The 27,699-nt window shown below is 45.2% G+C and overlaps 1 protein-coding gene across 5 annotated transcripts in view; it reads left to right on the top strand.

Annotated features, from left to right (window-relative positions):
• Positions 1 to 27,699, top strand: part of LOC115084005 (tubulin delta chain-like) — a 193,534-nt gene that overhangs the window by 156,397 nt on the left and 9,438 nt on the right. For 2 of the 5 annotated variants that reach the window (XM_029588248.1, XM_029588246.1), the window contains 3 exons: positions 6,289 to 6,381; positions 8,986 to 9,061; positions 18,470 to 18,611. In XM_029588248.1, the coding sequence (XP_029444108.1) occupies positions 6,289 to 6,381; positions 8,986 to 9,061; positions 18,470 to 18,611 (311 nt within the window). Of the gene's footprint in view, positions 1 to 6,285; positions 6,382 to 8,985; positions 9,062 to 18,469; positions 18,612 to 19,901; positions 20,679 to 27,699 lie in introns of those variants that run through there. The other 3 variants (XM_029588245.1, XM_029588250.1, XM_029588249.1) reach the window with 2 other exon arrangements.

Raw genomic sequence — 27,699 nt, forward strand, 5'->3', positions numbered from 1 at the left:
AGACATCTTTGTATTCGGGCTGAGAGCAAGGTTTCAATATGGATATGAGGTTGGGTATGCACTGAATACAGCATCACAGGCAAATAATTAAGACAATTACAGTAATTATAATAGAAATCACCCTTTTGAGACCAGAAATATCAGGGAGTCAGGACCATAGCCAGTCCCATGGAGAAGTTGGTATTCTGTCTGAAAGTGGTGCATCAGCATCCATGGTTTCTATCTGCTCTATGGTATGTGTAAGGTTTGCTTTATAAACTGATATGTACACACAGCAATGAGATCCAATTAATGCACAAACACCACCCTTTAAGGCTAAAATGGTTTCTAAGGTATAGCTGTTCTGTAATGCTACTTCTCTAATCTGAGAAACTTCTGTTGTGAGTAGTTTTAATGCATGGACTGTCTGATTAAATATGGCAGTCGTCCAGTTAGCTAGGATGTGTAAGTCTCTGTAATTCATAGCTGTCCCCATTGGGGGAAACAGGCTTCTAGCTATCTGAGTTTCTGTATACTTTTCTATGGGATTATTTATCGCCTCCCTTTGGGTAAATTTTTGACTGCATAGTATGAGGGGAGGATGTAGCCTAAAGTGCATCTGTCTTTCCATCTTGGGGAAATGTACATATATGCTCTACGCCCACATAACATCCATATGTTTCCTAACAGATTAGTGGACATGTCATTGGTTATCATTTGGGCTATATAACTACAAAGGGTAAATCCTTCATCCCCTCTATACTTTCTGTACTTGCTTGGGTCTCCCACTGCACATCCTGAAATCTGCCAATTGCATACATATGTGGTATAATTATGTAAGTGTTCAGTGATTAATACAAAAGTTCAGTTACAATATGGACATTTCCCACCTGAATTCCCTTCCCATCCCCTGTATCATAGTCCCAACAAAGAGCGGCAGTCTCTTGAATACGGCTACCAATGTGTAGTATGGTATTATTAACTGGAGAGTTAATGAAAACACCTCTCTGTAAAGGATAATTAGTCCATACTGTAAGGTTAAATGGTACAGCATGCATCAGTCGTTCTCCGCAGGCTTGGGTTGGCATGTGTGCGCAGATCCAACAGTCTGTTCGATTCAACAGGTGTGAAAAGTTCTGTCAGAGTCCTTGTTCTGAAATCGCCATAGCTGGAGAAATAAGGCAAAAGATGAGGGTGCAGAACACAATTGTTAATGAGTTGGCATTCAGGCAAGAAAAGGCGGCTAATAAGTTCTCTGGAGTTTTCTCAAGGCCTTGCTGTTCTAAGAGTTGTGCAGATTGGTTGGATAGGGCCTTGATCTGTCCCCAGATCATGTGGTGCTGCTTTTTGCAAGGAGTCCGGTCTCTGTCCTTCTGAGGGCTGTGGAGGCTCAGGGAGAAGTTGGGGATCGGGTCCTGTAGACCTGGACACCTTTCCATCTTTCCACGGCTTGATACCTGTGGAAGCAAGCAGAGAAACATATCCTCGTTCCCCATTTTAAGGGAACGGGACCATACCAGACATTAAATATTCTATACAAAACTGATGGCTGTGGGTGACTAACCCTAGTCCCATAATGATTACTCATGGCTGTGGTCTTAAATTTGATATGTTTGGATGATTTAAAGTGATTTAAAACAATACTTTGTTCTTGTTCAGCCAGTCCTTCTTAGGGGAAAATCCAGGGGCAATTATCCCTCCTTTTTGTTTTTGTTTTCAGGAGCTCTTAAGGGTATGATTGGCTCTCTCCACAATGGCTTGCCCTATGGTGTTGTAGGGGATGCCAAATACGTATTTAATGTTCAATTATTGACAAAATTCATGTAAAGGAATGGCTGCAGTAAGTAGAGCCATTATCAGTTTTCAGGACAGAGGGTAGCCCCATTATCAAGAAAGTTTTTATGCAGTGATCAATTTTCATTCAGTAAATTAGCAATAAATGTAAATTAATCATTTAAAGGAAAAGTCATTTGCTGTAAGCTGAATCAAATGACAAGTATATTAGACATTACATTAAACATATGTTACACAAGACTGACATATATTCATATTCATGCATCCTGCAAATATTCATTTACACAAAACTGACACATATTCATATTCATTATGCATTTACACAAAACTGACACATATTCATATTCATTCTGCAAATATTCATTCATAGTCTTCTTGGCATCAAGACAGACAACAGATAACACATAATTTAAGCTAAAAATCTTATCAAAAGGTTATCAAAAACAAAATTAGATCAAGGATCAAAAATCAAAAGTCAAAAGGTGTTAGAAAAATGTTAAAATAAACTGCAAAGTGTTCACCTTCACATCTCATGGCAGGAAGGCTGTAAATCTGGAAAATATTAAAAACTGGCATACAGCAAAAAATTACTAAGGTAAGGATTAAAGTGAAATTCTTACTTTTTTAACCTTGAAGAAATCAATTCTATTATTCAATTTAATAAAATCAATTTGGATTTGCAAGAAAAGGCTTGGGAGGGATTGCTTTAGATGTAGCAACCTCTATCAGTAAAAATTTTAAGGTTCAGAATTCTGTATAAATTTTGTGAAAAAGAAAATAAAAGTGAAGTGTCCTTAATACAGAAGGTCTGTAGGCCTGAAAAATAAAAACTATTATACAACAGAATTATTAAAACAATAATATAATATAACTTGTAGAATAACATAGCGCCTCCTAGTGGAGACACCATCATTACTTTATAGATTGCAACTATTGTTCCAGGTTGCAATCAATAATACTCTGAGCTTACTTTCAATGTGGAATATCAGAATAGAATTTCTTCTTATAATTATTAGAATAGGAAATTAAACACGCTGTTTGCTCAGCTCTGTCTGCTGCACGCTAAAGTTTGAAAGTATTAAAAGATTAAAGACAGATTGAGAGGAAGGGCTAGTGCAGTAATGCATTGAAAGTTGAGGGAAAAGATTTGGATCAGCAGGATATCTGAACTGTCTGAGTTATAACATATAGAAGCTAGAGAGAGAAACTGCAGGACTAAGTCCAGTTTTTTTTTTTTCTTTTCAAAAGTTCTCCCTCCCTCCCCCCCATGAGTGGCAAGCAAGAGTTACAGTAAAGGGGGGGAGGAGCAGTGTTTCTCAAAAGAAAAGAACTGCACCCAAGGAATTAATCCTTCAGTCAATAGGAACTGAAAGATAGCTTTGTTTAACAATTTAGATAACATCGACCACAGACAATGGCTTGGCAAGTATTTGCTGATTCCTTGCAGACAGATACTATTTTTCTCCTATAGGGAAAATTGCAATAAGAATCTGTGCGCTGGCAATTCAAGCAATTGCTTTAAACTTAAATCTCAGAGAAATGGAGTCATTTTAAATGTGAGCCAAATTAACTTTGCAAGAAGTGGACATTTCACATGAAATTCACACAGCAATTGTTCAAATCTCAGTACAGTTTTAACATAAGGCTGTGCATACACTTTGTGGGGTAAAATACTCTCAAAGTATGCAGACTTTTTGTAACTGAATTCAAATACTAATAGAAACCATTTTTTTCCAAATCTGTACTGTCTGTGCAATTACTCTGTTTAATCGGGACTGCAATAGGTCATTGAAGTGTATAATTAAATCATTTTTTTCATAGTGATATTTTCTTTGCTTGTAACGCAGGAGTCTAATTAAATCCTTTTTTTCATATTGATATTCTCTTTGCTTGTAACGCAGGAGTGCAGCTGCTTGGCCCAAGGTCTTATATGCTGATTTCTTTGAAGACCTGTGGGCATAGCCACTGCTCATGGCACTCAACTCTATTGCTGCCACACCTAGTTCTTTGTTTCTTTCTGTAATGGGAAAGGCTTGAATCCCTTTCAATAATTCCTCTTTTGTGAGATTTCCATGTTCTAGGTGAAATCCCATGCTGACCGCGGCACATAAATTGTTACCGGGAGCAGTGGTTTGAGATGGTAATTTACCTGCACAAATTGGTGATGCAGAGTTAATGACTGTCTCAGGCAATGGCAAATGGGTGTACAGGGAGTGGTTGGTGGGGGAAGGGGGTTGCAGGCAAGATGGAGGAAGGCTAGTTTTTCTGACCTCAGTGTTTTCAGTTTCCTGGGGCCTTTTCTCTGAGGTGGACGCAGAGGAAGCCACAGGAGCCATGTGAGTGTGTGTCCCCAGATGTTCTATTTCATTTTCTGTCCCCCTTTGTTCATGGTTCTTTTCTGTGATGGGGAAGGCTTGAAGTCCTTCTAATAATTCTTCTTCTGTAAAGTTTTCTTTCTGCTGAAATTCAATGCTAATCGCCCCACCCAGGCCAGGTTGTGGCTCTATTGTTCTCAAGGGTTGCTTTTCTAAAGAAATGGGGAAGGTGTGAATGGGCTTGGGTGTGGATATGGAGAGCTGATACAAAGAATTTGCTGTCTCTGAGGGAGACTGAGCATAAGATGGGGGAAGGGTATTCTGATTAAGCCTGCCTGCTTCTAAAAGCACATGGTTTGAAACTGCTGTCTTTAAACTTTTTTTTTCTATGTGTTCGATGGCCTCTGTACATTTTTGCCAGATTAATCTTTGCTTTATGGGAGCTCTGGGAGCCATATGAAGACAATTGCCGATTGAAATCCATTCCTGGGTATTTAGAGTATTTAGAGTTCCAGAATACCAAGGGCAACGGCAAGCTATTTCACTTATTAATTTTTCTAAGTCCCCCAGGCTGACTTGCGCTATTTTTCTTCTGGTGATGAAATAATGATTATTGATGATTTGCTGCAGCTCTCTGGCATGTAGCCTCTGCTGTACAGTCAAATCACTGCCCATGCTTACGAGTGTGGGGAACAAACTTGCTGAGAAATACTTTAAAAATACTAAGAAGTACTTTTTTTTAAATTATTACGATTGCAAATCTGTTGAACGGTACGTACCTTTAAGCTATGACCAGCCGAAATAAGCATGGAGTTTATCATCACGTCGGGGTCACCAGATGTTGAATATGGAGGCCATGAACACACTTGATGCAGCTTTCATCGCAGGCAGGAAGAGAAGGGAAAGAGGGCTGAGCCCTCACGAGGCTCTTCCTTTTATTGTACATTCATACAAAGGCAGATGATGTGTCATTACATGATTGGCTACTTTCCCATAGCAACAGACGAGTCCCTACACTATTGGCTTTGGCTCAGGGGGTGTGCACGGATCATTTCATTGGCTGCTGAAATCTATACCTCCTGACTTTGTCCTGCCTCTGACTAGGGAACACCCAGCCCCTCCCCCAGGAATTCAGGGCTAAGCAAAGCCAGAGAAATACATGATGTCAGGTATCCTTTCCTAGGCAGAGAGGCTTAAGCACAAGTGATGCTTTTATTCAGGCAAATGTCAGGGAGAAGGGAAGTTAGTGTTTAAACCCTGATGAAATGGCTTGCTGGCAAGCGCATATTTCCCACAGTGGAGGCAGATGAATGATCCAGGGAAGGCAGCACAGTAATTGTTCGCTCAGGGCAGCAAAAAAGCTAGTGCTGGCCCTGCATCTACTGATCAGTCTCAACAATGCACCTCTCTAGGTACCTGAGGAGGTCCATAGTAGTTTAATCCAGTAATTAATTACAGGATAACAAATCCAACAGAGCATTAATGAAATGAGGAATGCAACAGTGCTCGCTGGAACATAGCCAGCCATAATCATAAAATAGAGACTTAGCCCTTTGCTGAGAGAGGACATAGACCATTCCTTTAAGGTACCCAGTGCCGTGAATAATTTCTCCTTGAAATAGAAGCTGTGGCACGTAGCACAACATCCGTCAGGAAACTGATGTTTTGTACAGTACTACGGGCAAATGCAACGCTCGGGTATAAATAAACTGAAATAAAACAGAATACGGTGAAAAATTTTTACAGAATAAAAGGCTATGCAAATGGTTACTGAATGTTTCACCCAAAACTTTATATACAGATACAGTGCAACTACTGAGCTGTGAAATGCTGCAGTGGAAAGATGCAGCAAAGGAAGAGAGAGAATAGTTATGAGGTTCAGGCATGCATGCGCTCCAAATTTACATGTCCCTGTTAAGTGGCCTTATAGAGGATTCAAATGTAGGTTTGGTTACCATTGTATCGTTTTCTGAAAAGTTAAGGGAAGCTGTCCAAACCTCATTAGACGGGAGCCAGACTGTCACTGCTAATGCTAGAGATTCTCTGGAGCTTTAATTTTACGCCCTGCTGACAGCTTAGATTAAGAAATAAATGAAATGTTTGCGTCAGATGTTTTGTAACATAAAATCCCAGGAGATCCACAATGAGCATCTTATAGAAATTGTCTCTTTCTTGTCTGTGACTGTTCCCTTTGTAGCAGGATAAGCATGGGAATGGAGCCCTGGGAGCTGCTGAGGTCCGTCTGTCCCAACCCAACCATGAAATTCCTTTACACAGCCCAAGCCTGCAAGAGGTAGGAGAGCAGCAGCTTCCTCCACCGTGGACAGAATGTTTTTCAGGGGGAACATCTCAAAGAGAAAGAAAGTGTGCACTGTCCTGCAGAGGACCTGGGCTTGACTCAGTTCTTCTGTTCCCCAGGTCCCTGGGGAGGCTGCAGGGGCAGTGCCAGTAGCCCCTTGGAGGGAGAGAGCCTTGTCATCTTTGAACGGCAGCACCTAGTGGCTAGATTCAGGGTCCATATCACCTGGGCTCTGGAGAGAGCCATGGTTGAAAGAAATGGGGTATTTGTGAATGAAGGCTCATGGCACCAGATTCAGCCCTTGTTCCAATTGAGTTGGAAGAATAAAGGAGGAAGAGGAAACTTCCAGGCCAAAAAAAAAGAGAGAGGGAGGAGGAGGTGACTAGTACCAACATGTTAATGTAACATTAACGTGATAAATAGTAGTAGTAGCTGTAGTAGTTGCATGTACAGCTTGGGCTGCGGTTGGGTTTGAATGCTAAATTTCCAGTAATGGTTAGAAGGCAGATACCCATCATTACTACAAAGATCTGTATTAGTGGTTCCCAAACCTGTCCTGAAGGAACCCTATCCAGTCAGGTTTTCAGGATATCCCCAGTGAATATGCATGAGATAAATTTCCATGTTATGGCAGCAGTGCATGAAAACCTGTCTCATGAGCATTCATTGCAGATATCCTGAAAATCCAATTGGCTGGGGGTTTGGGCACCACTGATCTCTATTATTCTAGCAGGAAGGGTTATGGGTGTGAGAATACTTGGGCAAGCGTGGAGGTCTGTTCTTACTGCAGGCCTCCTAACTATCTTCCTCCCACTGTCGGGCATCTCTATAACAAAGTGTAAGCACAAGTGCCTCTCAGAAGGGCCTGTCCTCTACCCCTAATGATCTGCAGCCTAGTCCAGTCATGGAGAGGGGAGTGGAATTATTGTCCCGAGAACCCACTGGGCCTCGGATACCCCTTTCTCCCCCTCTGCAAGCTCCAGAACCAAAGGCTTGTGTCAGCTGGAAGTCCTCGAATCTCCACTCCCTTCCATGATCCAGGCTGAGCTTTACAATAGCAAGTTCTTCTTCCCAGCAGTTCCTGCCATTAACCTGCCCTTCCCTCACAGCAGGGTTCAGCAAGAAAATAAAATAAAAGCTTGCCCCATTCAGGCATACTCTCCAGGCTGCTCCCTCAGTTAATCCTTGCAGTAAGCACAGTCCATTCCCCATCACTTACTCCCTTCCTTGCAACAAAGTCAACACTTTCTCTCACTGCCTCGTTCTCAATTATTCCCTGTATTGTTTGCAAAACTCCCAATCCATTCCCAAATAGTCAATGCGGTTAAACTGCCCCTCCCACCCAAATTGAACCCACGTTTGCATCAACACAGCTTCAGTCTACCTCCATTGCACTCTGTCCATCTGGTAGTTCTGCTGCTTCCACTTCCATGGGCCCAGGCAGTGTGTCCCTTCTCGTAACTCAGCTGCAGACACAGGCTGCACCTTCTTCCTCCTGCTCCCCTGAGTTTCAAATTCTCCCCAGTTTAACTCACCTGAGTACCTGATGAGTTTGGAGTCCTCACCCCCCCCCCCCCCCCCCAGAGTCCCATTATTCCAGGCTGATGCTAGGGGACCTGGGAAATGTAGTCCATTCCATTTCTCTCTTTACTCTGGGGGACCTACTGTAGAGGTCGCAATATATTTTTCATGTAAGAGCAAGGAGGCTGCTAAAGACAACCTCAGGCATAATGCCTTTACATGGGACTCTGGGGGATCCAACCTTGGGGTGCGTCCTATGGAACAGCTTTCTGCAGGGCTTGGCCGGAGCAGTTGCTGGCGCTTGTGCTCCTTCCTTACCACAGTTAGGCATTCTGTCTGGTCAGATGCCTGCTAGTCATGGGGGCCTTTTCAGACTTTTTCCAAACACTGCATCACTGATCAACAATTCCAGATAACTGAGATCTGCTCACTGAGTTAGCTGATGCTGAATGCAGGGCAGCACACAAGTTAGGCATGGATCCCTAAGCTCCTGCCTGTCTTCCAAACCGGAGTTGCCCAGTTCTAGATATCATTTCACATATCGCAGGATTAGCGTGGAGGGACCATTTAGGAACTGAAGGCAGCAAAGGAAATTGTACGTTATTAACAGGAGGAGCTTTAGTGGAAAAGCACAAAAAAAAATGTGACTCTTACTGGTGCATCATTTCAACAAGCTCCAGAAACAAACCTCTGAAACTGATGGTCAGCTAATGGCCAATTAGTAACCCATGTGGCCCTTGCACAAGTTTGTTGTACATTCTGTGAAGCCTTCTCGTGTAAGGCTGCTTACTGCTGTTCATATGAGGAAGGCAGTAGGGAGGAGCAGGATGCTGACAGGGGGAGAAGAGTTCTTAGCTGCAGGATGTGGGGGCTGCATCTTTCAGTCTCAGTGTCTCGAGTTCTGTTAGGATCGTACACTGCAAAATACTTTGTGGATCCTATTTGAATGAAAGGTGCTATATAAATCAGAACTACTGTTATATCAATAGAGGTTTGAATTGGGTCTTTGCTTGGTGTCTGCAATGTACATAACATTTACATATGCCTTTAACTAATGTTATTTTTTTTTTTTATAAGGGGAACGGCTTTTTGGGATAGCCTGATATCCTCTGTTGTTCACACCTTACCTCGGGAATCTGCAAGTGGCCAACCTGTATCCTTTATCATTATCTATTACATAAGAACATAAGAAATTGCCGTGCTGGGTCAGACTGAGGGTCTATCAAGCCCAGCATCCTGTTTCCAACAGTGGCCAATCGCTCCAAGCTTGGAGTTGTGGTGGGCAAGCAGGTTGTATGATCCTTTTCTACCGTCACGTTTCTATGCCTGCTTGTTGATGGAGAAAGCAAGTCTGCTTAGCAGCAGAGTTCTGTGTAGACAGCAGGATGAATTAGTTATTAAGAACATAAGAACATAAGAAATTGCCATACTGGGTCCATCAAGCCCAGCATCCTGTTTCCAACAGTGGCCAAACCAGGCCTCAAGAACCTGGCAAGTACCCAAACGCTAAGAAGATCCCATGCTACTGATGCAATTAATAGCAGTGGCTATTCCCTAAGTAAACTTGATTAATAGCAGTTAATGGACTTCTCCTTGTCCGCCTCCTTGGAAAGTTCACTATTATTATTTGTATTATTATTAATATTTATTTACTTGATATACCGCAATTCCATTAGTAGCATCAAAGCAGTTCAAAAAGAAAACAAAAATGACAAAATCCCAAAATAAACTTAGACCACAAAATACTATACATCAAAAGATCATAAAACCACAGTTTTCTCCCAGGACAAGCAGGATGATTGTCCTCACATATGGGTGACATCATCAGATGGAGCCCCATCACGGAACACTTTTCCTCGGAGGAGGTTAATGGCATGCCCAGCATGCCATTAACCCTATAGCCACCAGGGGTCCCCCTTCAGTCTCTTTTTTTCCGCGCAGCAGTTGCCTCGCAGTTTAGGAGCTCTGTGAGAAATTTCTCACAACTTTCCTCACGGAAATATTTGAAGTTAATCTTCTTAAAAGATCCCTCACCAGGGTCCCCCATCGCGCTGCATTCCCTCCGACGCTTGTTAAGTGTTTTTTCCCTTACTTGTGGTCGGTTCCCAGCGACTTACCACCTCGGTGCCCGCCATTTTTCGGCATGGCGACCGGGTTTAGGAAATGTCCCGAGTGTCCGAGGACCATGTCCATAACGGGCCCGCAGGATGTTTGCGTTTTGTGCTTAGGCCCCTCACATGACGTCCGTCGATGCCCCAGTTGTGTACAAATGACCCCCAAAGGCCATTGCGCTCACCTGGATAAGCAGTTGTTTGCTTCAAAACGTACTACTCCATCGACGCCAGTTCAAGCACCACTGACCATGAAGGGTCCATTGACCTCGGAGATGCTCCACCAGGAACATTGTGGACAGGGTGACCGTCCGTCACCGACTCCATCAAAGAATCGGCGTCATCGTCCTCGGTGCCGCAGAAGGACCGTACCGAGCACAAAGGGAAACACCGACACTGGCATTGATGGGCGTCTCCGACCGGTGCCAGCACTGATACTGCAGCGGCATCGACTTCCATCGAGCCACCTGTGAAGAGGGCCCGGGGAGAGGAGCCCGGGACTTCTAGACATTCCCCACTGATACTGGTGCTGGGCACCGAGCCTCCACGGGCCCATGTGGAAGCTCCAGTGACACCTAGCCTGCCTCCTACCCCAGTAGCCGTGCCATCCATCCCAGCTTTTCAGGAAGAATTGGACCGCATGGTCCAAGAGGCAGTGCTGAGAGCCTTACGAGGCTTCCAATCGCTGCCGACGCCAGCCCCCATACCGGCCCCAGCCCCATACCGGCCCAGGAACCAGCTCCCTCGATGTTCGCACCGCTCCTCAAGCGCTTCGATACGCTCATCGGGGCCTTACCGACTCCTCTGCCATCGGACACACTGGCACCGAGTCATCCAGCGAGGCCTCCGCAGGTCCTGATTCCAATACTGGGTTCCTCGGAGGAGGAAGAATCAATTCCCAGCCAGATCCCTCCACGGGAATCATTGATGCCGGAGCCCATATCAGGGCCATTGGGGCTATCGGTGCCCAAGCGCACCTCATCTGCTCTGGTGCCCTCTACGCCGGTGCCTTATCTATCGATGTCTTCCCACCCTCTCGGTTTTCGCATACTTCCTCTTTCAGGAAGTCCACCGGGAGAAGGGGAAATCCCCTATAATCCATGGGAAGATGCATCCTTAGATGATTCTTCACAAACTTCCGAGGACTTGCTCTCAGAGCCTTCAACCCTGGAAGAAAGGCAATGATCTCCTTCGGAAGACCTCTCCTTTGCCAGTTTTATCAAAGAGATGTCTGAGACTATCCCATTTTCACTAGTTACAGAGGAAGACGCTCGCCACAAGATGTTGGAGGTCCTACAATTCATAGAAGCTCCAAAGGAAATAATGGCAATACCAGTGCATTAAGTTCTTCTAGACCTCTTGCACCGCCTGTGGGACCATCCAGGTATGGTACCTTCAGTCAGTAGAAAGACAGATGCTACGTACCTGGTACAACAAGCCCCAGGTTTTCAAAGAAGTCAGCTGCCCCACCACTCTGTAGTTGTGGAATCAGCTCAGAAAAGGGCTAAACGATCGCATTCACATTCCTCTGTTCCTCCTGGTAAGGAACAGAAGGCATTAGATGCATTGGGACGAAGAGTTTTCCAAGGGTCCATGTTGATAGCGCGAATAGCAGCATATCAATTATACATGTCCCAATATAGTAGAAATCTCTGGAAACAAGTCCAGGAGTTTGCGGAGACATTACCTCAGCAGCAACAGGAGACCTTGTCCTCCATCCTACAAAAAGGATTGAAAGTAGGCAAACATGAAGTCAGAACTGCCTACGATTCTTTTGAAACAGCATCCAGAGTCTCAGCAGCGGGCATCAGTGCTAGGCACTGGGCCTGGGTCAAGGCCTCAGACCTATGCCCGGAACTGCAGGACAAACTTGCAGATCTACCCTGTACAGGAGACAACCTGTTCGGGGACAAGATCCAGGATGCAGTGGCCCAGTTAAAAGACCATCATGAGACCCTGTGTCAGTTGTCCATTTTCTTCCCAGATATTCCCTCTGTAACCCACAGGGTCACACGTAGGGACACCAGGAAACAATTCTACAGGCTATGCAGATATTACCCTCCTGTGTCCCGTGCACGACCAGCTCGGGTGCCTCATAGGGGACATGCGCCCCAAGCAAGAAAACCTAGACCACAACCAGCTCCACAAACTGGCCCTGCAGCTGGATTTTGACTCCTTTCCAGAGAGCAGCAGCCATTCTCCAATGGGGGGCCGCCTTTGCCACTTTGCAACAAATTGGCACCCAATTACCACAGACCAGTGGGTATTGTCCATCATAACCCACGGTTACCGTCTAAATTTTTAAAAAATACCCCTGTACTTCTCACCCAATCCATTCTGGAGTTAGGGCAATCACACAGAAATACTCGAGTCAGAGCTCTCGACCCTTCTGTTGGCCAGAGCCGTGGAACTGGTTCCACCGAACAGCAGGGAAGGGGATTCTACTCCAGATATTTCCTAATTTCAAAAAAGGCCAGCAGCCTCTGGCCTATTCTGGATCTCCGTGCCTTGAACGCATTTCTTCACAAAGAACAGTTCAGAATGGTATCCCTGAGCACCATGCTTCCTCTGCTATAACAAGGGGATTGGCTCTGCTCTCTGGTCCTTCAAGATGCATATGCCCACAGTGCAATCTTCCCTCCTCATCGCAAATATCTGCGATTTGGGGTGGGTCACAGTCACTATCAATACAGGGTACTGCCATTCGGCCTGGCCTCAGCGCCCCGAGTGTATATGAAGTGCCTGGCAGTCGTGGCTGCACAGTTACACAGCAGGGGCGTATACAAATCCAAACAAGGCGCCCTCAACTCCCTCGGTCTCACCATAAGACTTTTGAACTCATTGGGATTTCTAATCAATTACTCCAAATTCCATTTGACACCATCTCACCAGCTCTCCTTTATAGGAGCAGACCTAGACACGACTCTAACCAAAGCATTTTTACTTGACGACCGTGCAATTATGCTGTCCAACCTTGCCAGCTCTATCCGCCATTGGAAAAGAGCCTCCACTGGCCAACTACTCAAGTTGCTCGGCCATATGGCATCAATGGTCCACATCACCCCAATGGCACGCCTCGCCATGAAAGTGACACAATGGACTCTAAAATCTCAGTGGCGATAAGCTACTCAGCCGCTGTTGTCCCTGGTACACATAATCAACCAGCTTCATCTGTCCCTTGCCTGGTGGACACACAAAGCCAACTTACAAGTGGGTCTTCCTTTCCAGCAACCAGCTCTTCAGGTGACCTAACTACAGACGCTTCCAACCTAGGTTGGGGAGCCCATGTCCAAGGTCTTCAAACTCAAGAGACTTGGACAGCAGCCGAAGCAACCTCTCAAATCAACTTTCTGGAGCTTCGGGCAATGCGGTATGCCCTTTATGAATTCTAGGACTGCTTCTCTAACAAAATTGTCTTGATTCAAACAGACAACCAAGTTGCAATGTGGTACCTGAACAAACAATGGGGCATGGGCTCTTATCTGCGCAGATCTGCCCAGATCTGCGCCAGGAGGTGGCGCAGATCTGGGCCTGGGCCCTGTCGCATTCCATACTTCTGCGAGCCACTTAACTAGCGGGCACTCAAAATGCACTGGCGGCCTCAGCCGACGTTTCCAGCCCCACGAGTGGTCTTTGGATCCCTCGGTCGCGAGCAGAATCTTCCACCGGTGGGGCCAGCCGACCATCGACCTCTTTGCATCCAGTCAGAACCACAAAGTGGAATGTTTCTGCTCCCTGCACAGGGACTGACAAACACCAACCATGGATGCCTTCGCCCTTCCCTGGAACACAGGACTGCTTTATGCGTATCCTCTGATTCCGCTAATAAGCAAGACTCTCGTGAAGCTACAACAAGACCGGGGCTTAATGATACTCATAGCTCCTTATTTGCCGTGCCAAGTTTGGTTCCCCATACTTCTCAACCTTTCTGTCCAGGACCCCATTCGCCTAGGCACATCACCCAACCTCATAACACAGAATCTCTGACGACCTGGATGTTGAAAGGTTGATACTACAACCACTCAATCTTTCAAGTGAAATCTCTCAAGTCCTCGTAGCTTCACGGAAGCCTTCCACGTGGAAATCCTACTGCTCTAAATGGAAGAGGTTTACCTTGTGGTGCACACAGAACAGCTTGGATCCCTTTTCTTGCCCTACATCGAATCTGTTATACTATCTCTGACACCTCTCGGAATCTGGTCTCCAGATGTCATCTATCCGAGTACACCTTAGTGCCATCTCAGCTTACCATCAGGGAGTACGAGATGCCCCGATAACGGCTCACCCCTGGTGAGTCGCTTCATGAGAGGCTTATTACAGTTTAAGCCTCCTCTTCGGCCACCGGTCGTGGCATGGGACTTTAATGTTATCCTTGCACGGCTCATGCACACTCCTTTTGAGCCTTTACACTCCTGCGAACTCAGATACCTTACATGGAAAGTACTTTTCCTAGTAGCCATCATGTCTTCTCGCAGAGTGAGCGAGTTACAGGCCCTTGTGACCTACTCACCCTACACAAGGTTCCTCCATGACCGGGTGGTTCTTCGCACTCACCCTAAATTCCTTTCTAAGGTGGTAACAGACTTCCACTTAAATCAGTCCATAGTCTTGCCCACTTTCTTCCCAAGGCCGCACACTCACCCGGGTGAGCGAGCTTTGCCCACTTTGGACTATAAGCGTGCGCTCGCATTTTATTTAGACCTCACCGCAGTCCATAGGAAGTCCATCCAACACTTCGTTTCTTTTGATAAAAACAAGCTTGGAGTTGTGGTGGGCAAGCAGATACTCTCCAACTGGTTGGCAGACTGCATTGCATTCTGCTACCAACAAGCTGCCCTTCCACTGCAGGGACAAGTGAAGGCACACTCTGTCAGAGCCATGGCAACGTCAGTAGCACACTACTGTTCAGTACTGATTGCCGACATCTGCAGGGCTGCGACATAGAGCTCTCTCCACACTTTTGCAGCTCTCTACTGTCTAGACAAGGCTGGATGACAAGACTCTTTGGCCAGTCTGTCCTAAGGAATTTATTCCCAGTGTAGAAACCCAACTCGTCCTACCTCGACCTGCTGTGAATTTCAAATTGCCTCATTGTTGCCAGCAGCACCACAGTTGTTGTGCCTGTTGCACATTTGAGTGCTGCTTGGCTTCCTGTGTAATGAGTCAGCCTGTAGCTTGCTGTTCACCCATATGTGAGGACTACCATCCTGCTTGACCTGGGATAAATCAGAGTTGCTTACCTGTAACAGGTGTTCTCCCAGGACAGCAGGATGTTAGTCCTCACGAAACCCACCCGCCACCCCGCAGAGTTGGGATCGTTACCATTTTCTTATTTTATTTTTGCTCGTACTTTTGCTACAAACGAGACTGAAGGGGGACCCCTGGTGGCTACAGGGTTAGTGGCATGCAGGGCATGCTCAGTGAGCCAGTCAAAGTTCTAGAAACTCTGACAAAAGTGTTCTGTGACAGGGCTCCATCTGATGATGTCACCCATATGTGAGGACTAACATCTTGCTCTCCTGGGAGAACACCTGTTACAGGTGTTCTCCCAGGAGAGCTATACAAAACATGCTATACAAAACATGCTATACAAAACATAATCTATTCATTAATGCATTACAATTTAAATGATAAATAATAGTATTCAAGCAAAGCAAGATCATAAATACTTGGAAACAGTTTAAAACAACCAAGGTAAAATAATCCCAATAGCCTCCAGTATTATAATGATATATGTTACATTCTAATCCCTACTGTAAACCTGTGAGAACAGCCAAGCTCTAAGGCTTTTCTGAAATTTCAAATTGTTTTCTTCCTTAATACATTGCAGAAGACTGTTCCACAAGGAAGGAGCAGAAGAAATAAATGCTGCTTTGTGAATTTTAAGAAGCTAGGAAGGACGCGCGAACATACCTGTCCGCACGTCAAGGCAGAAAAGGGGTAAGGCATGGGAGTTTCCAAGTCTTACAAGCATAACCCCCGAATTTTGCAAGGCTGAACATGGCAATGTACTCCATGTTATCTGCGTAACTTTAAAAATTGAAAAAAAGAAAAAAAGCAGCGCTGAAACTGCGAAGAGATGATGAATTTGAAAAGAATAAAAGGTCTGAGGGACCCGCCCCTCCCCCAACGTCATCGCTCATGGAACTGATCCGTTAAAAGTGCCAAGCCAGCAGGCGCTGCGCACCATGCGTCGTGCGCTGAAGGGGCGCGACAAAGGGGCATTCCCCTTTGTGCACCCCTTCATGCATCCCCTAGTTTTAAGTATTCCCCTTGTTATCTTTTATCCCTTGTTAACAATTTCTTCTTTATAATTGTTTTACATTTCTGACAAAGGTAATGTATGCTTTTTAGTATAATTTGTTGATTGTTCTATGTAACGCTCACAGGCGAGGTTATGTTTTATTGTAAACCGGTGTGATTTGTATTTTATACAGGAATGTCGGTATATAAATGTTAAAAATAAATAAATAATAAATAAATACTGGTCCTGATGAGCCACAAGACTGGAGATAGAGAGAGAGAGAGAAACAATCTGACACTCTATATATCTCCCACTGTAAGAGGGGCACTTTCAACTCGGGGTGGGTTTTGGGGGAGGCGCTGTTACATTGGTCTGCCTAGGGTACAAGGGTCTGTAGTCCCTTGTAACACTGCTCCCCCCCCAAACCTACCCAGAGTTGAAAGTGCCCCTCTTACAGTGGGAGATATATAAAGTGTCAGATTGTCTCTCTTACAAAGACTCTTTTTCTCTCCCCTTCTCCCCTCCCCCTCCCCCCATTATGGTCACTTGTGCGAGTATGTGCGTAAAAGCTGCACACATATGCATGGCAGGGATATTTTAAATGATACGCATGTACTTGCACACATGATATAAAATTAAGCATATCTTTGCTTGTGTGTCCAATATGTGCATTTATGGGCATATGCAGGCTTCTTTTAAAATTTACTTGTGAGTCTTTTCTAAGCTTATGTTAGTAGGAAGCAGAACCATAAGTAGGTCCTGCTGAGAAGACCTCGAGAATGAATTGGTTTATATGTTCACAAAAGATAAACTAAATATTGAGGCTGGTCCCTACATTAGCCCTTGTAGACTAAGGTGAGAATTTTAAAATTACTCCTAGCAATTATAGGCAGCCAATGTAATTTCATCAAAAGTGGTGTGACAGAAACAAATTTCCTAGCCCCGAATATCAATTTGGCCACTGTATTTTGCACCAATTGCAGGCGTTTAAAAAATCTAATAGCCCAACCCTGATGCAAGGCATTACCATAGTCCCACTAAAGCTTAAGCTCTGGAAGAGACTGATGGGCACACGAGGCAGCAGGTGCACGAGAACTCCCGAGCATGCTCAGGGAAGTTTTACTGAGCTCTGAGACCTGGGTCCATGTTAGCACCATCAGGTGACATCACCTGCATGTTATGGCTAATTCATCCTGCTATTTATGGAGAACCCTGTTTATATGTAAGCAGACTTGCTGTTCTCTCTGCTGGGTAGTGTATGTCAAAGACCCAACCATGATCACCAAGGAGCTGTCAAAAGAACTCAGGGACAAACTTGTGGAAAAGCCCAAATCTGAGAATGGATATAAACCAGGAAATTAGAAGACGGTTGGATTTGATAGACTTCTGGGTAACTTTGAATCTATCCAACTATGTACATTTTGGTATGAGTTCTAAGAATAAAAGAAGTTTACAGGCTATGTGGTTTAATTCCCAAGCCAGGCTCTGTTCCTGGTGTGGAGTCAGTGTTCACAGGCACTGGGAAGGGAGTCTCAGTCGTCATATACTAATAATATGTAGTGGTCAGACTGGGGTCTGGTGGCTGCAAGATTCTGGAAGGAGCTGTGATATGTGGGCCCCCAGCCAAGAATTTTTGTGGCAATGACTGGGCTGAGCCAGGAGGAAGATATAAAATAGGGGAAGATAAACCTCAGGTAGTTGTGAATGAAGTCTTATGGCACCATAGCTCAATACAGCCCAGTTCTAATTAAGCAGGAAGAACCTACCGGAACAAACTGTTTTATATCTCTGCTTGGCTCTCCTGGATTATTCCATTATGCTGAGTCGGCTCCTGATGAGCTATCACTGAGTTTCTGTTGCTTCAGTTTGCATATCTTTGCTGATATACTGCTGTTACAGAAATGAAAACCTTAGCCGTTCCCATTTACCAACCTTAAGTGTATCTTTAAGCTTTTTCATCTGTTTATATATTCAAAAGGAACATAGTTCACAATTTTATCATAACAAAGTGAAGACGTGCAATAAATGTTTCAGTACAATAGCTATTTCATATAGTTGGTATCTTATATGCTTATCTTATGCTTTTTCACATTGTTTTGCTAACTGGTTTAGGATTTTCTAAACCAGAATCTTGCTGTTAAAATTGAGGACTAAACGATACTGAGAGATTTAGGGGTTTTTTTTCCTTAACATATTTCTATTGTAGCATTTCAGCACATCAGTTCTTGCTGTAGCCCGCAGTAACCAGGACAACTCCTTTCTTCTGTCCCAGAATTCAGTGCTGTTGAAGCTGAAGCAGGCCTACCGTTGTGTTACTTGGAATCCATTTCCAGTTGACTGTTGGATTGGTCAGTCTCTTTCCTGTTTCATTTGATGTTATATATTGAGAAGAACTGGCAACCTGCATTTTGTCAAATGTCACTCATGTACTGAGAAGCAAGTAATAGGGTTAACTTAGGGTTTTCAACCTGATCCTCAAATACTCCCTAGCTGGTCTGGTTTTTAGAATAACCACAATGAATATGCATGATCTACATTGTCATACAGTGGAGGCTGTGCATGCAAATCTGTGTCATGCATGTTCATTGTGCATCTGGCTAGGGGGTCCACTACATGGTGAAGACCAGGTTGAAAAGGCCTGGGTTAATTAATTACCTGTAATGGTGTTCTCATAAGAAGGATTGAGCTCATACTGATGGGTCATGTGACATCTCAGCCACCTGGTTAGGAGGAGCTTCTCTCAAGGTGTAAACTTTCCGAAAGTTCTTTTGCCATTAGGTGTCATGGGAGCCACTTAGACCAGTTGTTCTTGGTTCCATTTTGTCACTTCACAATGACAGAATGCTTCTGTTGACTTCTGTTTTTGTTTTTAGGGGTTTTTTTTTTGTTCTTTCCCTTTTTTTCTTTTCTCTATCTTTGTTGTTTAGTCTGGTTAGCCAGTCTTCATTATTTAAAGCAGTGGTTCCCAACCGCCCACATCCATGTTCACTGTGAATTTCTTGAAAATCAGACTGGCTGGCTGAGCCCAAAGGACCACTGATTTAAAACAGATTTTCTTTTGAAACAGAGACTTTTGTATTCAGTTTTTATTTTTCCTAGAAATTTCAATATTATAACAAACAAAAATCAGTGAAAAATTGGCTTTTCCACTGATTTTTCTCCTATATAACAAAATCATTATTCCACTGATTTTTTTTTGTTGTATCATTAAAATTCCCAGGAAAAATAAAATAAAAACTGAAAATGAAGGTCCCTATTTATAAATTGTCTTCATCTCAGGTGCTCCACAAGTTTTCATTCGACAATTTGCCTTGAAGAGTATCAACAGTGTAGACTGATTATTGTTTTTAATTTCTTATTTGTTTTTGTTACTGCTATCTCCTTTTTTTAACCATTTCTTTCTTTCAGTCTTGCTTCATTTGTTTTCACTAACAGGATGGCATTAACATAATGTCCTTCATAGATAGGGATTAATGGCTATTGTTGTCTAGGAGCAGCCATTAATACATCTGAATCTGAGATTTGTTCTTGCCGTGGCCAAGAAGGCTAAGTCCAGCTCTGGTTAGAATACCCTAGTATATGTGAAAAGATCCATATATTGGCCATGCTATGTTAAAGTAGTCTTTACTTTCTTTAAGAGTGAAGAGTTGTCCCACTTCAGTAGCTTGTCTGCTTTGAAAGTCATAAGGCAAACAAGTTGAGACACTGCCTGAAGCTTGATGTCTCGAACATGGCTAAGATAGATCTGATGCGGTAGGAGTTTTCAACACTCTGAAGTAGCTGCACCAGGAGGATCTCCCTAAAAGGAGTGATACAGACTTCCCCCTCCACACACACACGTATACCTTGCCCTATGTGTTTGAGGAAGTCTCATCCTGAAGACATCTTTGCACTGATCAGGCTTGCCTTGACGGAAACTCTTTTGGACCTACCCATGTGCTAGACTTTGTTATGGAGCTTGCTAATCTGCTGCCACAGGGTATCTTGGTGCTACTTGTATCATACGACCTTCCTGTGCTGTACTCAGCAGCTGTACTTGCAATATGTTCCATTTACTGATCTAGATTGCCATCTTAACTCTTCTTCTCTGTGCATGTATGCACCAATTCAAGTGTGAGTGTCCCATGTGACATCATCAATATGTCATGTATCGACTTCCTGGTTGACCCCTGTCTGCATCAGTCTGGCTTGGGTAGGAGCCAACCCTGGCCAGCAATACATGGAGGTGTTCACATTACACTCTGTATCTGCTCTTGAGCCAGCTTTTTATGACGGTTTGTGGTAATAAAGAATCCTTGGTGTTTACCAATCTTCTTGTTCTGGTCGCTACTTGAACCAGCTCAGCCTTGGGGCATGGTGTGTCAACACCATTACTTATGGTTGAAGAACAGTTATTATGCATTATTTGTAATAGACAAGATATTTATTGACATATGTTGCCTTGTTTGGAGGAGTACCTGTGGCTGTTGTCACAGGTACTCCTGAAAGGGCATTAACTCCAGAAAGGGCATTAACCAGCTATAAATCTATATGGCCCATAAAGGAAACAGTGCCAGGGAAAAGGAAAGAGTGAAGATGGAAGGGGACACCGATCTTGAAAACAGAAGGAATAGTACCGGTATTTGTTTATTTGTTTTATTTGGATTCAGCTCATGACTTTTTATTGAAAGATTCTCACCTTTTTAGCCCCTGCGGCTTTGAAAGATTTCAAAGGGGCACGGGATAAACACTGTGGATCCCTAAAAGCTAGAGGATAGAACTGAAGAAGAGTGCATGGGGTTAACTTGTGGCGGTTACTACCCTTAACTAATAAGCCGTCATACTGTTGATGCAACTCCATCGTTGCTCTCTGATTCAACGGCAGGAGAAAAGATGAAAAAGGGAATTAGATTCAGACAGCAAACAACAAGGAGATTGAATTTTGTGGTCTGGGAAAACAATTAAGTATAAGGGTAACTTGCTGATATGGCTGTTACTACCCTTAACCAAAAAGCCTGAAACTCTTGATGTATTTCCAACACTGCTCTCTGCTTCAGCGGCATGAGATAAGAGGGATTTGGATGCAAACAGCAACCAACAAGGGCCCTGACTTTGATGGTCTGGGAAACAGAAAAGTATGGGGGTGACTTGTATGCAGTGACAGAGACTACCATAAGCTAGCTGGGCAGACTGGATGGACCGTTGGTCCTTTTCTGCCCTATATTGCTAGCTTAAGATGAGTTACATTCAGGAATAGTTGGTATTTCACTTTCCCCAGAGGATTTGCAATCTAAGGAGATTATTTATTAAGCTGCATTGAGGCTTTACCATGCAGTAAATGCCTTAATGCAGAGAACTTGCGAAAAACCTGGCAAAATGAGGGTATTAAAATGAGCTGGCTTGCATGTGTTTGCATCTATTTGTATGCAAATCAGCTCATTGCAAGTAAAATTTATGAAAAGCAAATACCAGAACTTCCCTTAAAATTTGCAAACCGTGTTGTTTGAATGAAAGTCAGCTACACCTCAAGAAGTGTAGCTGACTTTTCCCAGGACCATAAGGATGTAAATGCATGACCCGATTCTCCCTGGTTTAGGGCTCACCTCCCTCCGCTGAGTGTAAAAATCTATAGGAATCTTCTGAGACCTTGTCTCCCACCCCTCTACAACAGGATTATATGGCCAGAGTATAAATACTGGATTGTAAGTGAGCTGTTGGTAGCCCATGCCCAAGCCTCCTCCCCTTGTTTAATTAAAAAAGATCAGGGCCTCCCCCATTTCCCTTCTGACCCATCCACTCCTAGTTCCCTAATTCACTCACTTTAAACCCTAGTGATCTAGTGCAGAAAGTTTCAGTACCTCCTGGCATAAGCCAGTCTTGAGCGCTTCTTTGACTCCTAAACTTGCCCTAAGTCACAAGGAGCAGCAGTGGGATTTGAATCCTGGCATTCCTGGTTCTCAGCCTGCTGCTCTAATCAGGTGAGATACAGGCCGGTACAAGAGTATTTGGCACCCTAGGCAAATCTTCAGTCGTGCACTCCCCTTCCCCAACTTATCTCTAGCACAGCACTCCCTTCTACTGGTGGCAGTGGCTCCAGAACAGTGTTCCTTTTTTTTTTTGGCAGTGTTAGCTCTGGCAAAGCATCCTTCTGGGTCTTGTGCTGGCAGTATTTTGCTGTCCACAAAACTTTGGTTCTCTAGGCAATTGCCAAGTTTGCCTAATGAAATCACCGGCCCTAATTGAGATTTCTTCACTTTTGGTAAATCACATCTAAATTCCTGTATCCTCTTCCATCACCATGTCTTTTACCTGTCCTCTCAAACTCCTCCCTACCACCGCCCTCAATAAGCCTACCCGAAATCTTCACCAACTCTACAAGTAGGCCATTTTAGGCTTCACCATAGTCAGCTTTGCTTATTATTATTGTCATGATTTGTATAGTGCTTACCAGATGTACGCAGCACTGTATAGAGGCACAATTCTTATAAAACCAATTCTTAAGCCAAACTCCTGGAACCGAGTCTATGTCTTATTGCCAAGTTTTGTAATAATCCCTAGACCACGTAGGTTAATGAGGCTTCTATATAGGCCAGCCTCCCCATGCTCAGTAAAGTTTGTGTGTCAATCATAGTGCTTTCATGCAGGTCACCCCAGCCTTTTTGAAAGCCCACTGCTGTTCAGAGTTGTAACCAGCACGTCATACAAATTACCCCTATACCTTCTTAGAAGCATTGCTGTTTTGAGCTGAACCTCTGCTTTGTGGGAGAGAGAAGCCAAGAGGGCTAAAAGGTGAGAATTTTGCAGATAAAACAAATAATTTTTGAGGGGTGAGGAAATTGTCTTGGCTGCAAAATTGCAATAAACTGGGGACCCTTTCACTTGTCCTTGATCTTATTTTAGGAGATGATTAGAAAATTCTGTGTTGCGCCAGAGGTGGACCCTTGGGCAGAGGAGGGGTTGACACTACCCGTAGGAAGGATCCTACGGGTCCCCACCATCAGCAGGCGGAGTAGGCTGAAGGATGGAGGCTGGCTGGCGCTTCACCAAAACCAGCCCTCGTTCCCCGCGGGTTGAGCCTTTGGGTGCCGGGGCCGGCTGGACTTGGGTGGGCCTCCGTATGTCATCGTCTATGGAAGGATCAAGAGGTCAGCCCAGAGGCAGCAACAGTGGAGAGAAGAAGTCTGTACTGGATGAGGCGGAGTCCTAGAGATCCGAGCGCCAATAGAACCAAAGTCAGACAGGGGGCACCCGAGCAAGAACAGGTTGAAGCCTGAATAGGCCAAGTCCAGGACGTAGACTGAAGAGGCATCGTAGGGCAAGCTGGAGTCAGGGCCGGCGGCAAGCTGGAAGCAGTGGCAAGCAAGGCTGAGGTCTGGACGAGGAGAGACTCGAGCGTAGTCAGGTAATGCAGAAGTCTGGGCTGGGAGAGAGGCAGTAGAGTAGTCAGGCAATGCAGAGGTCTGGGCTTCACTTTTTTGAAGGTGTTAATAAACATGTAGATAAAGGTGAACTGATAGATGTAGTATATTTGGATTTCAGAAGGCGTTTGACAAAGTTCCTCATGAGAGGCTTCTAGGAAAAGTAAAAGACATGGGATGGGTGGCGATGTCCTTTGTGGCTTACAAACTGGCTAAAAGACAGGAAAAAAGAGTAGGATTAAATGGACAATTTTCTCAGTGGAAGGGAGTGGGCAGTGGAGTGCCTCAGGGATCTGTATTGGGACCCTTACTTTTCAATATATTTATAAATAATCCGGAAAGAAATACAAGTGAGGTAATCAAATTTGCAGATGATACAAAATTGTTCAGAGTAGTTAAATCACAAGCAGAATTTGATAAATTGCAGGAAGACCTTCTGAGACTGGAAAATTGGACATCCAAATGGCAGTTGAAGTTTAATGTGGATAAGTGCAAGGTGATGCATATAGGGAAAAAATAACCCATGCTATAGTTACACAATGTTAGGTTCCATATTAGGAGCTACCACCCAAGAAAGAGATCTGGGCGTCAAGGTTGATAACACATTGCTGCGGCAGTCAAAAAAGCAAACAAAATGTTGGGAATTATTAGAAAGGGAATGGTGAATAAAACTGAAAATGTCATAATGCCTCTGTATCGCTCCATGGTGAGACCGCACCTTGAATACTGTGTAGAATTCTAGTCGCCGCATCTCAAAAATGATATAGTTGCAATGGAGAAAGTACAGAGAAGGACGAACAAAATGATAAACGGAATGGAACAGCTCCCCTATAAGGAAAGACTAAAGAGGTTAGGACTTTTCAGCTTGAAGAAGAGACGGCTGAGGGGGGATATGATAGAGGTGTTTAAAATCATGAGAGGTCTAGAACGGGTTAATGTGAATCAGTTATTTACTCTTTTGGATAATAGAAAGACTAGGGGGCACACCTTGAAGTTAGCATGTGGCACATGTAAAACTAATTGGAGAAAGTTCTTTTTCACTCAACGCATAATTAAACTCTGGAATTTGTTGCCAGAGGATGTGGTTAGTGCAGTTAGTGTAGCTGTGTTTAAAAAAGGATTGGATAAGTTCTTGGAGGAGAAGTCCATTACCTGCTATTAATTAAGTTGACTTAGAGAATAGCCACTGCTATTATTAGCAACAGTAGCATGGGATAGACTTAGTTTTTGGGTACTTGCTAGGTTCTTATGGCCTGGATTGGCCACTGTTGGAAACAGGATGCTGGGCTTGATGGACCGTTGGTCTGACCCAGTATGGCATGTTCTTATGTTCTTGGAGAAAGGCTGTAGAGTAGTCAGGCAATACAGAGGTCCGGGCTTGGAGAGAGTCAATGGCGTGATCAGGCAAAGCAGAGCTACGGGCTTGGAGAGAGTCAGCGGCGTGGGTCAGGCAAAGCAGAAGTCGAAATCCGAGGAGGCAATCCGAGAGTAGGTTAGGAATCAGGAACACAGGAACGAGGGACCCAGGAACAGGAGTCAGTGAGGATCAGGAACTGGGAACGAGGAGAATCACCAGGAGGCAACAAGTACACAACCAGCGTGGAGACTTGTTGCAAAAGCAATCCTTAGGAGCGGAGCCTGGCCTTAAGTACCAGAGCTCCACTGACATCATCATCCGGGGCTGCGGCTAGGTTCCCGCCGCGGGCCCTACTTAAGAAACAATGATGCGCATGTTGCGATGCTGCTTGCGGCTAGGCCACAAGCAGCCTCTTACCTTTCCTGCGGCCTGGCCATCGCTATCTTCTATCGCTGCTCGCGCTCCTTGCAGCCCAGAGGCCGCTGATGCCTGCCTTCCCGCGGCTGGGAGGCCACCGCCAGTTTCACCACTTCCGCAGCCCAGAGCCACCGCTGTCACCTCTCCTGCGGCCTGATCGCCACTGCTGTCTCTCTTCGTGGCCAGGAGGCCGCTGCTGAAACTGCTCCTCTTCGCAGCCTGGAGGCCGCCGCCGCCGAAGCCTTCCTCTTCAGTGACCTGGAGGCCACCCCAAAGCTTCCCTTCTGTGGTCAAGAAGGCCGCCGTCATCCTCGTCCTCTTCCGTGGCCAGGAGGCTGGCTCCGGAGCTCCTCTTCATGCGGCCTGGAAGCCTCCATCATCTTCTTACTTCGCAGCAGGGAGCTGCCGTCGTCAGGGACTGCTTCTTCCTGTGCGGCAGGATGCCGCTCTCCAGGGTTCTGCCTTCTTCCTTAGGCGCGAGGCTTCATTTAAAGGGCCAGCAGTGGGTTGTCTTCCTAGGCTCCTCCTGCTAACGTCCTTAGGCGTTTCCTCTTCAGCCCCTTAAAAAGGGCCTTCCTTCACTCAGTCTTCATCTTCGCAAGGAGTTGGTCATGGAGTCGGACCTCTCCTGGATCTTCAGTTCCAGCTCTTCATTCCAGGAGTCCTCCGAGATCCTTCTTCATTTCTTCAAGGCACTCTGTTCTTCTTTGGTATTCCTTGTCTTCATCCATGGTTCTTGAACCTCTGTCGTCATTTTTATTCCATGTTCTGGTCTCTCGACGGATCCCATCCTCTTGTCTTCTGATGTCCTGATGTCTCCGTGTCTCCATGTCCAGCCGTCTCCCTATCTCCGGATGTCCTGACGTCCCCTTGTTTTCGGATGTCCAGACGTCTCCATCCTTTGATGTCTTGTCCGTCATGTTCCAGATGTCCCTGTGGTCCTCCTTTCTCAAGGTCCCTGATGTCTAGATGCCATAGATGTCCCGATGTCCCGAGATACCAGTGTCCTTTCGTATCTGATGTCCTATGTTCCAACCCTGATGTTCTAAGTCTCGCTCCTGATGTCATTTGTCAGGTTCTGATCCTGAAGTACCATCAGTCCTTAAGCTCTGGGTTCAGCTTCGCCTCACCCCGGTCCTCATCTTCAGCTGACTTTCCTGGAAGTAAATCTATTCCTATCCGGTGGTCTGAGTTTGGTGGCTGGAGCCCTCTTCTGGTTGGATCTGTCTTGGAGCACTGCCTGGATTCCTCCCAGTTCCTGAGCCTCTGTCTTCGTCTGAGTATCCAGAGTCCTTATCCTCACCTGAGCTTTCCAAGTTCCAAGAGACCTCGTCTTAGTAACCGGAATCCTCTCCTCAGTCTACGTCTGATTTCCTTCCACGTCTGAGCATCTCGCGTCTGAGTTCCAAGTCCCAAGTTCCCAGCGTCCTTGTCTCATCTGAGTTCCAAGCTCCAAGTATCCTCGCCTTGTTCAAGTCTTCAAGCCTAGTCCAAGTCCGAGGTCCCATCTTGTTCCTAGTTCCAGTACTTTCGCCTGCCCTCGACCTCTGTCCGTCCTGCCTCTCCCTAGTGGCAGGTCTGAAAGGGCTATCGAGTGGCCGGAGGGCTACCCGAGAGACCAGCATTGTGTTGCTGGGTCTCTACCGGTGCGTGCAGGTTCGGCGGAGGTTAGGGAGGTGGTCAGTCTGTTCCTCCCATTCTTGGACACATCTTGCCTACCGCGGTGCTTCCACGGAGCTCCTCTATCCAGTCACATCGTGGTCCAAGGGCACACATCTCCCCGGAATCGAAGGGGCGCGGTGCTAGTGGTGGCGTCTCTCCATGGGCCACGCAGAGCACAGGGAACTGCAGCTGAGCCGGAGGCACCAAGGGCGGTCTAAGGACGGAGCCGGCGGCCCACCGCTGCCAGGGATGAGCAGGCACTGGATTTGTCTGAGATAGGTGAGGGGGCCGGGCCGCGGGTCTGCAGCGGCCAGCACGCGTAACATTCTGAGCAGCAAAGAACCGTATAGCCCACATAAAAATAATTTGCTTAAGGCTATATGTTTCATAATCATAGTCTTCTCAATTGACCATTATTTCTATTTTTATTTTTTTAGCATGTATATAAAAATCTTCAGGAGAAAATCCAACATGGTTTGCATTTCGGCATATTGGCTGAGTCAGGGAAATAAAGAGAAACAGTAGAAAAAGCAGTCGTTCATCATTTTTGCAAATGACAGAGAGATGGCGGCCCGAATATTGAATGTTTTCTCTATAGCGTTT

Source organism: Rhinatrema bivittatum, chromosome 2 (assembly GCF_901001135.1).
Source record: "Rhinatrema bivittatum chromosome 2, aRhiBiv1.1, whole genome shotgun sequence".
Taxonomy (NCBI): Eukaryota; Metazoa; Chordata; class Amphibia; order Gymnophiona; family Rhinatrematidae; genus Rhinatrema; species Rhinatrema bivittatum.